Source organism: Pithys albifrons, chromosome 1, assembly GCF_047495875.1.
Source record: "Pithys albifrons albifrons isolate INPA30051 chromosome 1, PitAlb_v1, whole genome shotgun sequence".
Taxonomy (NCBI): domain Eukaryota; kingdom Metazoa; phylum Chordata; class Aves; order Passeriformes; family Thamnophilidae; genus Pithys; species Pithys albifrons.
The window spans coordinates 74,433,735-74,449,285 of record NC_092458.1 but is presented as its reverse complement, the minus strand read 5'-3'; the positions used below and the strand labels follow the sequence as shown (position 1 = coordinate 74,449,285).

At 34.4% G+C, this 15,551-nt stretch overlaps 1 protein-coding gene across 2 annotated transcripts in view; it reads left to right on the top strand.

The window, feature by feature from the left end:
* Positions 1 to 15,551, top strand: part of CNTN5 (contactin 5) — a 619,546-nt gene that overhangs the window by 450,709 nt on the left and 153,286 nt on the right. For both annotated transcript variants that reach the window (XM_071555265.1, XM_071555257.1), the window contains one exon: positions 6,139 to 6,342. In XM_071555265.1, the coding sequence (XP_071411366.1) occupies positions 6,139 to 6,342 (204 nt within the window). The remainder of the gene's footprint in view (positions 1 to 6,138; positions 6,343 to 15,551) is intronic.

Sequence of the window (15,551 nt, the reverse complement as noted above, 5' to 3'; positions counted from 1 at the left end):
GAGTGTGAATGGCTATAAGAAAGACAATATTTGGAGATTTATCACTGTAATTGAATCTGAAGAAAGACAAGTATGTGATTGGTAAAACTGTGTTTCAGGTAAGTGAACAGTAGATACAGAGGCCCCAGAGAAGGAAATATGTAATTTCATTGCTGGCTGATAAATTGACAATATCTATTTGCTCTGAGTGCATTACAATGCAACAAATAAATTACCTTCATTAAGTATTTTCTTGGAAGATTAATGAGCACTGATAACAAACCACAGCAGTACAAAGAAATGCGCAGAAATTGTTTATCTGGTTGTGGTGGGAGGCTGGAGGAACAACCCATTTTTATCATTCATCTTAGCTAAAAAGAAGCCTCTTTCCTTTTGAATGTGAAGTGTTCCCTATCATTGAAGACTGCATATTGCACCCTTACTTTGTGGCTAGTAAACAGAGTATCCAAATGACAATTGTGATGGAAGGTGAAAACTAGGCTTGTTATAAAATAAGGCTTTCTATTTTCAGCAGGGGAGATGTAGGTCTGTGTTTTTCCTGATACTTTATTTCATTTCAATAGAATATTTCTAAATGCCCTGCAAATTTCATGCTGTACAGCTATGTATAGTAAATTCAGCCTGCAATCTTGAGTGTAGTTTTTGCTGTTTTTCTTAACAATTAGAAAATAAGGGGAGGAAAGAAAATGAAAAGAAAAACAGAAGAAGCAACTCCTTCAGGGCTGCTAAAACTCACAGATTATCTCATACTTTTTCTGTCATTAGACATCAGTATCATTTATTCATCAAGTACTGCCATCTTGTGGAATTAGAGTAATCAAAGTAAATTCTAAATAGAGAAAGAGAAATATGTTTTTCTAAAGAGATCTCCCACTGCATCACAAAAAGAAGGCTAAAACCAGACTTATTTGCTGTACAAATATTATAACTCCACACGAGTACAATTATGGGATGGGTGTTTTTTCATGCTTTTGTCCTTGAATATGCAAAAAAAAAACATTTTGCAGACTGTATGTTTAGGCTTCTGGTAGCATTAAAAGAGTTTATATAGCAACCTTCTTGTTACATCTTCACTTTCACCCAAAAGCCACTGATTAAAAGGCTGTCCAGAAACCTCATGTTAAAAGAATGAAACAAGCAATTTCTTATTAAAAAAACCCTGAAGCAAATCTGGGAAACATTCAGACACTAACAAACATGGGAGTGAATACTTGGTGCTATCTGAATGCTTCCAGCAAATGTCTCTTTATAATACTTAAGGGGCTATTTCTTACTGACAGGCAATGACAGAAAGACTTTTGCATTACTATAGTACTGACATTTTCTGCATCAGAATGATATCTCCAAAAGCACAGTACAGCACTAGCAAAAATGCTGATACGTCAGTATTCTAGCTTCATCCATTATGGGAAGTACAACACATTGTGACATTTTAGGAATTAATGTTGTTTAACAGAGAAAATAGAACTGCAAAAATCATTTAAGAAATTATAGTAAGAAAGATTTCACACTATAAATTAATTCCAGCAGGAATTAAGTTCTCTCTTCTTACTACTTTATCTTCGAGTGACCCAGATTTTCAGGTACATTGCCCGCCAAGCAGTGCTTAATAAAACACAGAAACAAATTGGACATTAGAAAGACTTTCCAAATGATCTTCAGAAAAAAGATACAAATTTCCTTAGAGACATTCTTCTGTAAACAAGGCTGGTCATTCATAAAATGAAATAACAATTTTGCAGTTACCAAATTACTTATATCATTTTTACACCAAGGCTTTGTGTATGACAGAATTTAGAAGCAGAGGAGTCCTTCAGCCACAAGAGAATTTCAATTTACAACTGTTCAATAATTCATAATTTCTCTGTCTTTTTACTCTCTGTTTCTGTTTGTGTTGATGAATAGTATCTGTGTAAAAGTTTCTTTAAGTCTTGGCAGTCAACTGTAATTTCCAGGAAGGGCTCTGCATCATCTTTGTGGCTTTGGCATAGGTGTCACATGAAAAATAAAATAGATAGGCATAAAAATAAAGAATAAACTCAGCATATACTCTATAAAAATACTCTAAAATTCTTTATAGTGCAGTTTTCACTTTGCTCCTTTCTCTTAAACTTTTTTTTTTCCCTATTGGACCAAAACAAGTACAATATAGAAAAAACATATATTCATTCTTTCCTTAAAAGTAGATGACTTCAGAAGGTCCATATCTAAAGTAATTACTTTATGATTTTACAGTTTTAATTTCGTTTATTTATATTTTGGTAGCACTGACTTTTAGCTTCAAAATCACTTGAAGGTCATCATTATTAACTTACCAGGCTTGCGATGCATCTTTGGAGTTCAATATGCTATTAAAAAGTTAATACAATGACAGCTATATTTGTGCTTAGTTAAATGACAATGGTTCTACAATCTTTTACCATAAACCACTGTAGGAAAAATCAAGCTTAAAGTTCACTAAAAACTGCAGTGAGTTTTGTACAAATAGGTCTGGTGTGATCTGTCTGGTCTTAGGCTTCTTATTGTGAAATTCAAAAAAGTTCACCCAGCAGTTTACCACTTTGTAAGAGTAGGATTTCAGATAATATTTAAATGAGTTTTTTCTTGTAGTTCACATGTACTCCTTTGCTGAACTGCTGTGGGACTTGTGTCATGTAACTGAATTAACTGCAGTTTCAGAATATTGTACTGTGCATGTACTATAGATGACAGACTTGTATATATAGAGAAAGCAATGTTTTAAATGTTGGTTCTGCATTATTACCTCTCTATATGTTACTTTTTATATGTCATTAAAATCATTTGAGTATTCTCTTATGCATGACACTGCCAGAAGAAAAAGAAACCAACAGAGGAAAACAAAACAAACCCACAGTTTTTGTACTTGGCCAGCCTTTGCTAGGAATTCTATATTTTATGAACCCCAAATTGTAATTTAGGTGGCATACAAAGTGGGAACAGTCGGAATTAGAGAATATGAACACCAATATATGTTTCATCCTCTAATATGGCTGCAAATTTAGAACTGTGGGATATTTGCACAAAGGATCAATGTCAAGGTACACACATTTCCCTTAATTGCAGTCATTCTGCAAATACCTTTTTGTAAAATCTCTTCTGCAAGATCATCCATCTACTTCTGTCAGCTAAAAGCTCTGGGGTCCCCAGATCCCAAGCCAGCTGTGGTTGTTTCTGATTGGTCTGCATAGCATGCATTAGAAATTGCATCATTTTCCAGAGATATTTCCACTGACACCTATGCATACTGTATGGACATAACCCTCAAAATTTTATTTAGGAAACTGCTGAGCTCATTAACCAGGTCTAACAAGAGAAAAAAAAATCATAAAATGTGTAAGGTGTTTTTCATCTGCAAAAGAGATGAAGAATTCTAGATAGATGCTACATCTGAGCATTCAGGTGCAAAGTCTTCACGTATTTTACAGTGTATCCCTAGGATTTTGGTTCTTAGAAATGAAAAATAAGAGTAATTCTTTCAATGTCAATGGTCTGACAATGATCAAAAGTAAACCACTAACACTTTTTTCTGGGCTTTGGAGTTTGGGCTCCCGGCTGGAATGCTCAAGGTATGCACACAAAAAAAAGGCATTTACCACCACTTTATAGAATAAATGCTTTGAGTTTTTATGTGGCAGTTCTGTTACTTCTTTTTTTTTTTCCTCAGGACCCTATCCCAGTACTAATTCATCCATCACTCCATTTTTAACAGCAAAAATAATTAAGAAAGTGACAAAATGACAGTATCCCCCCAGATTCAGCACCGGCAAAGACTAAGTATTTTATTTCCTTAGAGTCACAAAAATTTATTGCCTGAAATCTTTTCCTCAACATTAATTCTAATTAATAAATGAATAATTAATTGTATATGGTTTTAGGCTGCAAATGGAGAAAACTCTATTCTCCATGAACTGCCAATGAACCCACACTGATGACTATTTTGCATTTGGTTTGAACTACTTTTAAACCAGAGCAATTAGTGAGACTGATTGCTTTCCATTTGAATTGGCAACAGGTGTCTTCAGTTAAAGCCTGTGCATTTTCCCTGAACTTGTGTATTTATCATCACTTTGTAGAATATTATACTGTCATGAATCATTTCTGCCAGATAAGACATCATGACAAAATGTGGTAATGAAATTTTCAGAGAGAAGTATTTGGGGTTAATTAGTATTTTGCCTGAAACATAACAGAAGAGGAAGGAAAACTTGAACACTTGGAGGGCTCTCTGAGAGTCCTGAATTCCACACGGTCCTGCATAACCACTCAGAATTACTGTTATATCTGAAAAAGATTTTAAGCAAAAAGTTAATGTGTGCAGTTTAATTCCCCATTTTGGAGCAGTTTCCCCCTCCTGTTAGGTAAGTATGCTCAGTCCTTTAACATAGCATTTTTGTACTGATACCATCAGTTTTTCATGATAAAATTTTCATCTGATTTCAAAACTAGACTAAACTTCTTAAAAATGAATTCAGAAGACACTGCATCTCTGCAACACTGCTTGCATTGTTTTCTTATATTGGTTGAAAAAGAAGACATCATGCTTTTCTATTCTTTTCTCACCACTGTGTCAGGAAATAGTAAACACAAGGATAGAAATGACAAATCAGATGGAATTTCTAATGTTTTCTATAGTTGTAGTCAAACTGTGCGCCAGCCTAGGATGTTAATGTTTTTCACACTTCTAGTACCAGGAACAGATGTATCAGTTTCTCTCCTATCATTAACAGAAAAGTATACAGCAAAATTTAAATTTTGAGGTATTTCCTCTCACCCCTTTGACCCTTTCATTTTCCAATTAACTTTATATCAAGAAAACATTTTGACTGTAGTGAAGATAAAAGTATGAGAGAACCAGACTGACATACTTGAAATTATTGTCTTCCTATTGCTGCTGAAGCTGAGAGTAGTCATCCAAGAAATTTCAGTCTGAAAGCTTAGAACTTGCTATACCAGTGGAGCTGTTTGCATCTTGGAGAAGTAGTAGGAGCTTTATATATCTGGACTAACTTGACTTATCTCATTTTGAAGCCAGTTCTTTGAAGACTCTCAAGGGGGGAGATTACAGAAGAGATTGCCTTATAACCAATGTGCCAGTTTAAATAATGAACTGTATTAAGATGTGAAGACAGAATGAAACAATGGGAGATAAGATTGAAAGGAAAACAAAATGTGTAAAGAAGAATATATAAGGTTAAGGTTTTACAGTTGGAATTGTTTGAACTCCGCATGAATTCCCTGCAAGGAATGTCGTGCTAATTCAAAATCTCATTAACTTTACTGATACTTCTAATGTGGAGACATAAATTAATCTAGGTTTTTATTAAACCATGATACAATCTCATACAGAATAATAGGAAATAACCTTTTTTCTCACCCAGTTATTATGAGTATAAGGGGGAAAGTATATAATTTTTTTGGTAAATAGAATTATTCATGGGATAAAAATAAGAACCAAGGGACTGGATTTAATTGCCATTTTTAAACACCACTAATTAGTTGGTAGCTTGAGTTTAAAGAATTATTCATTAATCATAGGGATTTAAGCTATAAAAAGGAAGGGTTCAGAAATTCTTCAGTGAAGCAGATGTGAAAGATCAAAGTGTAGGGTGGTAATATTACCAACAAGGTAGGCTGAACACTTATTGGATTATGTTGATTTTAAAAACACCCATTTAGATTAAAAACTGTTTATACGCATTTGCAGAAGTCAGTCACAGCTCCCTATAGGAAGAATCCTGATATATTTCACTTGAAATCTGAACAAGTAGAGAAAAGAATGCTTCAGATATTATTTTTTTGTTTGATCTGAAAGACTAGAACAGGGAATTATCCAATATTTTGTTGATATTCTGAGTCGGGTGAATAATTTAATTATTTTTCCTCAACTAAATCTGTCTTCCCAGGGAACTTGTGGGTGCAATGTTTATGCTATCTACAAAACTGCAAGGAGAGTGAAAAGAAAATATTCTCTTCAATTCTAAACCAACCAACCAAAAAGCTTAAATAACATTTAGCTTTTTTGCCCTGAATTATTGAAGTAAATGTGCTTATTGTATCTATGAACATGATATTGCTTCTGTAATTACTTTCTGTTATTTTCTTTCTGTGTTCTTATAGAGATCATCTATAGCTGGGTATTTAATGAATTCCCATCTTTTGTGGCAGAAGACAGCAGACGCTTCATCTCTCAGGAGACAGGCAATCTCTACATCTCCAAGGTGCAAACATCCGATGTCGGCAGCTATATATGCCTGGTAAAAAACACAGTGACAAATGCCAGAGTTTTGAGTCCTCCTACACCTCTGACACTGAGAAACGATGGTAAGAAAAGCCTCATTTCTGGCTACCACGTGAAAACAAAATACTGAACCAAAAAATACTTTGATTAAGAACCATGATTTTATTGTTTCTCAGCATATGCATGCATTTGTTGTAGCAATTGGCAAAGGGAAGCTTTTCAGGGAGGCAGGTTCTTTTAAAACATCCAACAGCTGGGCGAATATTTGGGACTGTGAACACTAAGGTGCAAGCTGACGTGATTTATTTTGTTTAGAACAGTTACTCCACCTTGCTATCCTGGCATTCTGTCACTGCCCGAGCGAGGCACATGTCGTTTCTCAGCAATATCTGGTTCCTTAGGGCTCAGTTAAGTTAAGTCAACCCAAGTGGCCACTGCCACACTGAGAAACTCTCAGGCCCCTGAGAAATCTACAGGAGACTGGCAAATATGACATGGGACATACAGGCCATGCTAATTATTGAGTTTCAGGTATTTAATTTTACTGACTTGACATAGTAAACCTGATCTTTTTGATACTAACCTTTCAAAGTTAAAAAAACAAACATTGACTGCCTTTTTAAGTGCTTTGTACTCTGGGGAGAAAAAAAAGATGGAATTTTACTGACATACTTATTAGACATATTTTGTTCTATTTATTATGTATGACATTTCTTTGTGATTTTATTTGGTTTCATTTTGTGAAGAAACTCATTATTATCATTCAAATTAATTATCCATCTTATACTAACAGTACATAGGCACACAATATAGTGTAAAAAATTGAGAGAGTAAATAAAGATAAAGGTAGCAGTCTACATCACTGAGCTTAGAAACTAAATCTGTGAGGAAAACTGCAGATTTTCTTGCATGTCAAGTGGATAGCATGTACCAGCTCCCAGTAAACTTGTGTCACATGGCTGGCTGTCACAGCACTGTGATAATCCAACCTTCTGAACTGTGTTAGGGAAGCATTTGCACATAGATGGACAGCTTCTCAAAAATTTCCCAGTTTCCTGATTTGTTTTTTCACACACATGAGTTTCCACTAGGTTTCTATGCCTTAATTTTAATCTGTTGGGATTTCTGAATAGCTCCTTTATTTTCATGGAGTTCTTTAGTATTTCTTAGTAAATTACTTGCTTTCCTATATGACTGAGCAATTTTTTCAGGGAAGAGACCCAAATTTCTACCCAATCTTACAGTCTTCATAAACCTACCTTGAAAAAATGTTAAGAAAAATTCTGGTTGCTAAATCATATTTATTATTTAAGACATCTGCCTTGTTCTACCTCCTCCATAGAATGCAATAATATGGACCTTTTTAAAACTATCTGGGATTACAATAAAAGCTTTCCATTAATCGTACTGTACTTTTTCATTTTGATAAAAATTGCCTTGGGTTATATTGCCTTGTCCATTGACAAAAATCAAAGGCAATGACAGAATTTTTAAAATATACACAAATTATTTTCCAAAATATGGGATAACTGCTGAAAGCAGTGTTCATTAGTTATAGAAAATTAAAGTAATTTCTGAAGGAAAAAGATGGTGAAGGGCTTTGAGGAGAAGCTATATGAGGAGGGTCTGAGGTCCCTTGACCTGTTCAGCCTGAAAAAGAAGAGACTGAGGGGACACCTCATTGCAGCTACAACTTCCTTGTGAGGGGAAGAGGAGGGGCAGGCATTGATCTTTTCTCTGTGGTGATCAGTGACAGGACCTGAGGGAATGGCTGGAGTTGTGTCAGGGAAGGTTTAGACTGGATATTAGGAAAAGCTTCTTCCCCCAAAAGATAGCTGGGCACTGAAACAGGCTCCTCAGGGAAGTTGTCAAAGCACCAAGCCTGAGAGTTCAAGAAGCATTTGGACTATGGTCTCAGGCACATGGTGTGCCTGTGATGGAGATGGTCCTGTGCAGGCCTCTCATTGATCCTTGTGGATGCCTTCCAACTCAGCAGATTCTGTGATTCTGTGAAGGAAGTGAGAAATTAAGAATGGCATTAAAACAAACATCCAAGTACCTGAAAATATACTTGATGCTATAGCTCAGTTGGTTAAAACTTGGTTGTAAATAATGCCAAGGTCATGGGTTCAATCCCCTATGTGGGCCATTGACTTAAGAGTTGGACTCGATGATCCTTGTGGGTCCCTTCCAACTCAGAATAGTCTGTGATTTGCTGAGTCATGCTGCATGATTTTTGAATATCAATTTTTAAGCTTTTTTGTTATAAAATTGCTTGAAACATTTTGAACCTTTCAAATATTCACTTAGGTTTAAAAACCATACGGCTTTCAAATTCCAGTGGTTGGCATCATAACTGACTTTACCCTGTGCAGTCAGCACATGTAATAGAAACCACAGGAAGAGCTTCTGGATTTAAACAGCTTTAATAAATGCCACTATATAAATAAACCAATTTATAATGTCTCTATTCTCTAGACATATGTATAATTAACTCAAAAATATTCTAATTGCTATATTTATCCTTATTCTTGGACTTTGATGTATATACACTACCTGTACCCAGGGGACTAGACAGCTTGTGACAAAAAACACTTCAATGACAACATTGGTCTCTGTTTATCTATGAAGAAGAAATGGAATAATATTAAGACATTATGTCAAACTCTGAAAGATTGTAAGAACTTCCTGAGATTTTATTAATCTTTTATTTCTTTTGTGATGTATCTCAAAGGGGAACTTAGCTCCTTGATATGAAGCAAATTAAATAAAAACATCAAGAAATCCTTCAATGGGTTCTGAATAAAATGAATACCTCATTTGTTCAGCTGTCTTTGACAATCAGTCATTTCATATAATTCAATTTCACTTCAAGCTGGGTTATAAAAACACTCTAAAATTCCATCTGAGGAGATAAAAAGTTTTAGAGGAAAAAAAAGGCATAATTTCATTTAACTGTCTTTTAATGTATTACAAACTTTGAGGAGTTATTTAATAACTGTTTTCAAATAATAAACAGCATTGCTAAAATGGATCTTTGCAGGCTTGGATCCTGATTGGGAGCAGTAAATTATCATGATTCATAAAAACAACCAAAAGTCTCTTCAAATTTAGGAAATAGAAAGCTCAGGAGTATAAAATACATGATATTTGATAGCATAAGATTCTAGGAGGTTTTCATTTTTTATGTTCTTTTTTTTTTCTCTTGAAAAAAAATGTTAACTCTGATTTTATTACTGCACTGGAGAGAATTAAGTAATTCTTCATTTTATTTCTGTGTAGATATTGCCTATTGTCTTTGCTACAGTGACATTTCCATGGGGGGTGAGAGGAGGGTTGGAATATTTAAATCAAAAAGAGAGAACCTGTACAATTTCAGACATCAGAGGATACTCTCTACTGAGTTCCAGTAGAGCAAATCAGCAGAGGTCAATATATCTGGCCAGACATATTCTCATGCAACTGAATGCAGACTGATTTTCAACTTTTTTTCCCATGCCATCATAATCTCTGAACTGAATTTTGTCTATCCTAATTTTATTAGTTCGATCTAGTTAATATTATCATATGACAATAGAACATATAATTATCAAGGTATTAAGGATGTTCATTTCTACTTTTCCATGAGGAAATATGGTCAGCATATGCTTGCTGAGGTATATGTTGTTTGAAGACCACTGGGTTATCTAAAGATCTCTTTTCCAGCATTAAAGGAAGCTTGGAAGAAGTCATAGCAAATTCCCAAATAATAAAAATTAAACAATAAAAATGGTCAGTATAGTATAATAAGGTAATAACTAAAGAGAAAACAGAATCAGCAGACATAGACTATGCCCATCCCTGGAGAATGCTGACAGTTGTTAATTAACTGATAATTAGAATTTTAAAAAATTGTTTAAAAATTAACCCTAATGTTTCTGATCTGTCAGTCTTCCCCTTTCTCTGTTTCGTTTGTTTCTTTGTTTGTTTGTTTTATTTTCTTGTGTTACTAGTCTTGTCTTCTAATGTGGTCATTAATATGGACCTAAATTCTAGAAGACAACAAAGTATACCTAGGTTGTGGTAGGAGTTGAAAATACTTATTCATCTGTGACTTAATTGTATCAGGTTTTCTGGAGTTTCCAAGTTTGTAGGCTTCCTCTTTCATGCAGGTTATATTTCAGAATTGTTCAAGCACATCAAAACTTTCTGGAAACTGTGGGAATGCTTTAATACTCCAGGACAGAACTTTAACCTGAAATAATCCGACTTTGATTTTTTTCAAACAGAGCCAAACTGTCTGGACAAAATCAAGTTTGTCTTTTGGCAGTATACAAAGACTGATAGCCCTGACAGAGACATCCATGTATGCAAGGTTTGCTCCAGGGGAAGGCTGATAAAATGGCAATGTCCCCGGACAGCCATTACCCTGTAGTAAATATGTTTCTCTGCTAAAATTGTGATGAGATATTTTAATAATGGATCACCATGAAAACTGAAAATAAAAGACTTTCCAAAATCTTTGCTTTTCTTTAGTAACAATACATCCATCATGGGTTACAGGTATTTTGAACATTTTGTTTCTTTTGTTCTGCTCTGGTGCCAAGATCCCACTGCAATGTTGTCAAAAATAAAAGGAGGAAAATCATTAAGAAAAAATGAAAAAAAAAGAAAGGGGGAGGGGGAAGAAAAGAAGAAAAAAAGAAAGGAAAGGAAAAAGAAAGGAAAAATAGGAAAAAGAAAGGAAAATGAAAGGGAAGGGGATGGGAGGGGAGAGGAGGGGAGGTGATTTATATATATATATAAATAGGATAAGGGAGGGTGAATTATTTTGGGGGATTTCCCCCCTCAAAAAAAAATTAGTAACATTTCTTGCTATTTAGAAAACCTGTTACAGTCAGCACTAGTGGTCCTTATCTATAGCTAAGAAAATCTATAGATAAGCAGGAAATTTTACAGAGGGCTCCTATACAATAAACATTGTAATTTACAGAGTTTTATAGGGGTTGTAGCATAGTAACACTATCGAAGAGATCCCAAAAGTTCAAATACACTGTTTGTTAAAGGTTTAACTTAATAAAAGGTATAGAGAAAACAACCTGGGATGGTCTTATGACAATATAAAAGGCCTGAAGACAGGGGAGTATTATTGGAGGAAAACTGAGGAAGGTTTGAAGAGATTCCAGGATTCAGTGTACACCAAATACTCTTCCACTGTGAAAATTTGCTTGAATTTAGTCTGCTATCATCTTGCACATCTGCACTCATGGTTTTTTTTCTTTCACTTCTTCTCCTGATGATTTATGAAACTTGCACAAAGGAAAGAGTTAATTGATCCATATACAGAGTGTACAAACCATAACATAATGAACTTGAGAAAAAATGTTCCTCTAAATTCAGCTCAGGATTAGGAAAGGTGTTTCATTGAACTGTAACTATTAAGATTTCAGACAGAAGTGTTGTTTGTAATATTTTTATTAATGATGACTGAATTCAAATTCATGCAAATTGATAATGAAAATAACCTTTTACAGCTGTGAATGGTTTCAGATTATTAAGAATGGTCATACCAAATGCTATTTATCTTGCTGTCTCAGAATCTTAGATACAAATTCACAAGTGACTGCCACTTTGCAGTCATGGAGCATGTCATTGTCACTTTGGAATTTGGTAATGAACGGCAGGAGTTTTGCTTGAAGTTAAAACAAGTTTGTAACAGAATGATTTGTTATTGTTGGGTCTAAAACAATGAGTATTTCAATAGTTGCTGCCAATGGAGGAGAAATTTTAGTGTTAGTTTGATCTTGCATATTGAGGAAATGGTAGGTACTTATATTTGAATGATTATATGAGAAACATTTTACATTTAATTTGATACAATGAATATTAAAGCACCATTACTTTGTGTAGTAGTGTTCTAATTGATCAGAAACAAAGGAAATATTCTGTCTGGACTCTGTAACGGTTTTGACACTTTTGACACCTATCTGGAAAGATTTGTTTTCATCCTGTAAAAGAATTATATAGGTTTTACGAGAAAAAAATGAAGCTTGGGTTCATGTTTAATACTACTAATAATAGTACTAATAATTATGTCATTTACTATAGGAAAAAATTAGGTTCTTTGAGAACTTTGAACATGCCATCAGGAAGATAATTAGAAACCCCACAAAAATTAGGTTTTCCTCCTAATAATTTAAATAATATTTCCCAGGGTTTTAATATTTTGTGAGCTTGTCCTGGATGAACATCAGGCAATTGAAAAAGAGGAACAGTAAACACTGGCCAGTGATGCCTGAAAAAAAATCTACCACAGATTTCCTGTGCCAAGTTCAACACAATCTCCTCTCTTGTAAAAACAAAATGAAACTATAAAAACCCAGCTATAGTTCTTTTGGAGTTTCTGGACTTAAACTGTTAGGGTTCTCAAGCAAGGTGTTATACTGTCTAGTATACTGAGTCCTGATTTTTCTTGATATGTATGGCTGCTTAGAAAAATTATCTATATACAGTCAGTGGCAATGTTTAGGTTTTCATGTTTCCATACAACTAGATATGCACAAATCTTCATACTGAAATGTTATGTACCAGCCATTCGTATGCCCTCACCCATCTCTGAATGTCCAAATGGTGATGTTTGGTTTCATCCAACAGCCAGATGTGCCGAGTTTAGAAGGAGAGCTTAAATGCCACTTTACATCTATATGGGAAATTTGATGGATTGAAGTCTAGGTTATGATTCAGTGAAGACTTTTCTATATAGACAGAGACAGCAGCCTTGGTCATAGTTACTGCTTTCAAACATTGCCAAACATAGGTAAGCAAAGAGCTCTGTAGCCCACTTGAAATTTTTGCCACTTGTTTGAAGAACTACAGAAGACACCACTGTTTCTCTTGTTGCTTCTGTTGAGACTACCTCATTGCTCTTGTGCCTTTAGAGTTTGTGTCTGGTTCCCATTATTTCAGCCATAATAGACCAACTTTCAGTTGAAAATTAAGAGTTTTTAGTTGTATTCAATGTTTAAGAGAGGTAGGAAGCTATTCTGTATACATGACGTACATACATGGCAAGTACTAGTTACAAATAGTAAAATATTTCAAGATAGTAATACTATTTCAGGAAAGGGCTTTCTAGATAGACTTTAGAGTGTAATTGCTGAACTAGTAAAAAAGAGTACAATTAAAAGATGTATTTTAAAGTGCGAAGAGGAAAGTTTTGTTTAAAATTTAGTTCAACAATTTGTTTCAGTTAAATGTGATCTTATTTTACATTTATTCCTCTATAATTAGAAATATGTGAACAGCTTATTCCCAGTTGTAAACTAAATAAGAGTTTGTTCCCTTCTTGTGCTCTATTCACAGTAATATCTTTTTTGCAAAACTGAATTACTGAATTTTATTTAATATTAGGATATATTTCAATAAAGACTTCTTTCCATCCAGTGATATGTGATAGGATTTGCTCTCTAACATAGGAAAACAATGTTGGGTCTCTAGTGTTCAGCACATTACAGAATGCAATTTCACATGAACATTTTTAGCACTTCTGAAGTGATAAATTTGTAGCTGAAAACTTGGCTAAGAGACCTCTAAGTGGAAAGAGTGCTGTGGACAGTTATCTTAACCATTCCCACAGTAAATTTTTGAAGATTTACACCAGGTGCTGGTCCTTCCATTTAGAATAAGATTAATAGCAGATGAGTCAATAAATTCTTCCCAATGCATTGAAAATCTTTGCTGCAGTCAGGATATAATAGTGGGTATCAGCATTATACTTGAATTAATTCAGTTTTGCTGTCAATTTACTGTCATTGTAAACATGTGTATTCAAGGCTCTCTTTTCAAATAAATGTCTGGAGATATTTAATGGTGCAGATCTTCAGGGAAAATGATAAATATTCATCTGTCACTATAAGACCCACACCACAGGCAACCCTAGTTTTCATCTCAGATTATTGATGGGGGATGAAATTATACATGAACATTCCTGTCGTATTTTCTTCACACAACAGATCATCGGCACAATGTGATAGGAAACTCAACTTCTGATCTGTGAAATTATTTGAAAATTCTTGTGCAGCAGGACAGGTTTATCACCCCTGAAGAGGTTTCCCAGAAAATGGGAGGAATATTCAAACCATTAAGAATCCCAAATAATTTTGTTATTAGTACACTGTCCAGGCTGTAAAAAAACCTAGATTAATATTTCTATATTATCTCGTTGAGATCAGAGATTTCAGTCAGAGTTCTCTTAATGACTGAGCTAGGGGGAGTTGTATCATTTGCTGATAAAGTAATGGCAAGTTTCAATCCATGCCTAATCTTTCTTCTGAGTACAGGAAATATTTGCCTTTCATTTTATCCCTAGAATTCTGATGATGTTTAGCCAGGAATCTTATAACCTTTTCTAGCTACTGTCTTAAGTGCTTAGCAGACACTTATTCAAGTATTTCCCGTAACCTGTTCCATTCAAAATAAGGTTCCAAAGCAAGTTAAAGAGCTATTCCTGAAACAGATTAAAACAAAGCCAAAATGTTTTAGCTAAAAGGATTTAAGGACCTGTCATGCTCTGGGAGCTGGAGTAAGATGACATGTCATGATTTCTCAGCAGTCTGATTTTGGTTTTTCCCCCATTAAGGAGAAAGTATCTTGTTGAATGGATAAAGTCATAGACTCACAATTTTTCTACACTCTTCATCTGAGGTTCTAAAAGTCATGGAATGGCAGCCTAGATCAAGAGACTGAGCAGTCCTTTTCAATGTGATAGTGTTTGATATTCTGTTTATAGCTCTTTCCCCTGTTCTTAGCTGAAAGGATAGAATATCAGAAACTGATATTACTACTTTAAACCATTCTCCATTTCCATTAAATGGCCCACAGGGGATAATGTAAAGAATTTATCTGTAATAATATCTATAAATGTTTGAAAATTTATTACATCTATTCCTGTGATATATGAGCACCTCACAATCAATATTTATTGTATTATTATGTCATCTCCACTTTTTTCATAGAAAAATGAAATACAGACAATATAGTTTAGGGTTCATAGGACAGTGAGCAGCAGAGATTTGAACTCAAGTCACAGATTTACAAGGCCAGAGGAACGACTTGTTAAAGGAAACCACTTTTAAAAATAAACCCAATTTTCTGAAAGTTTGGGGGATTTTTACCAGAGTTGGAGAATAATTACTTTGTGATAACTGCATTGTTCAAAAAAAAAATCTGAAGGAGAGATTAGGGAAATCATCTCTTCTATAAATACTGAGCTCCATTTCTGCCCGATGTGACTAACAAGAAACTGTATTTTGTC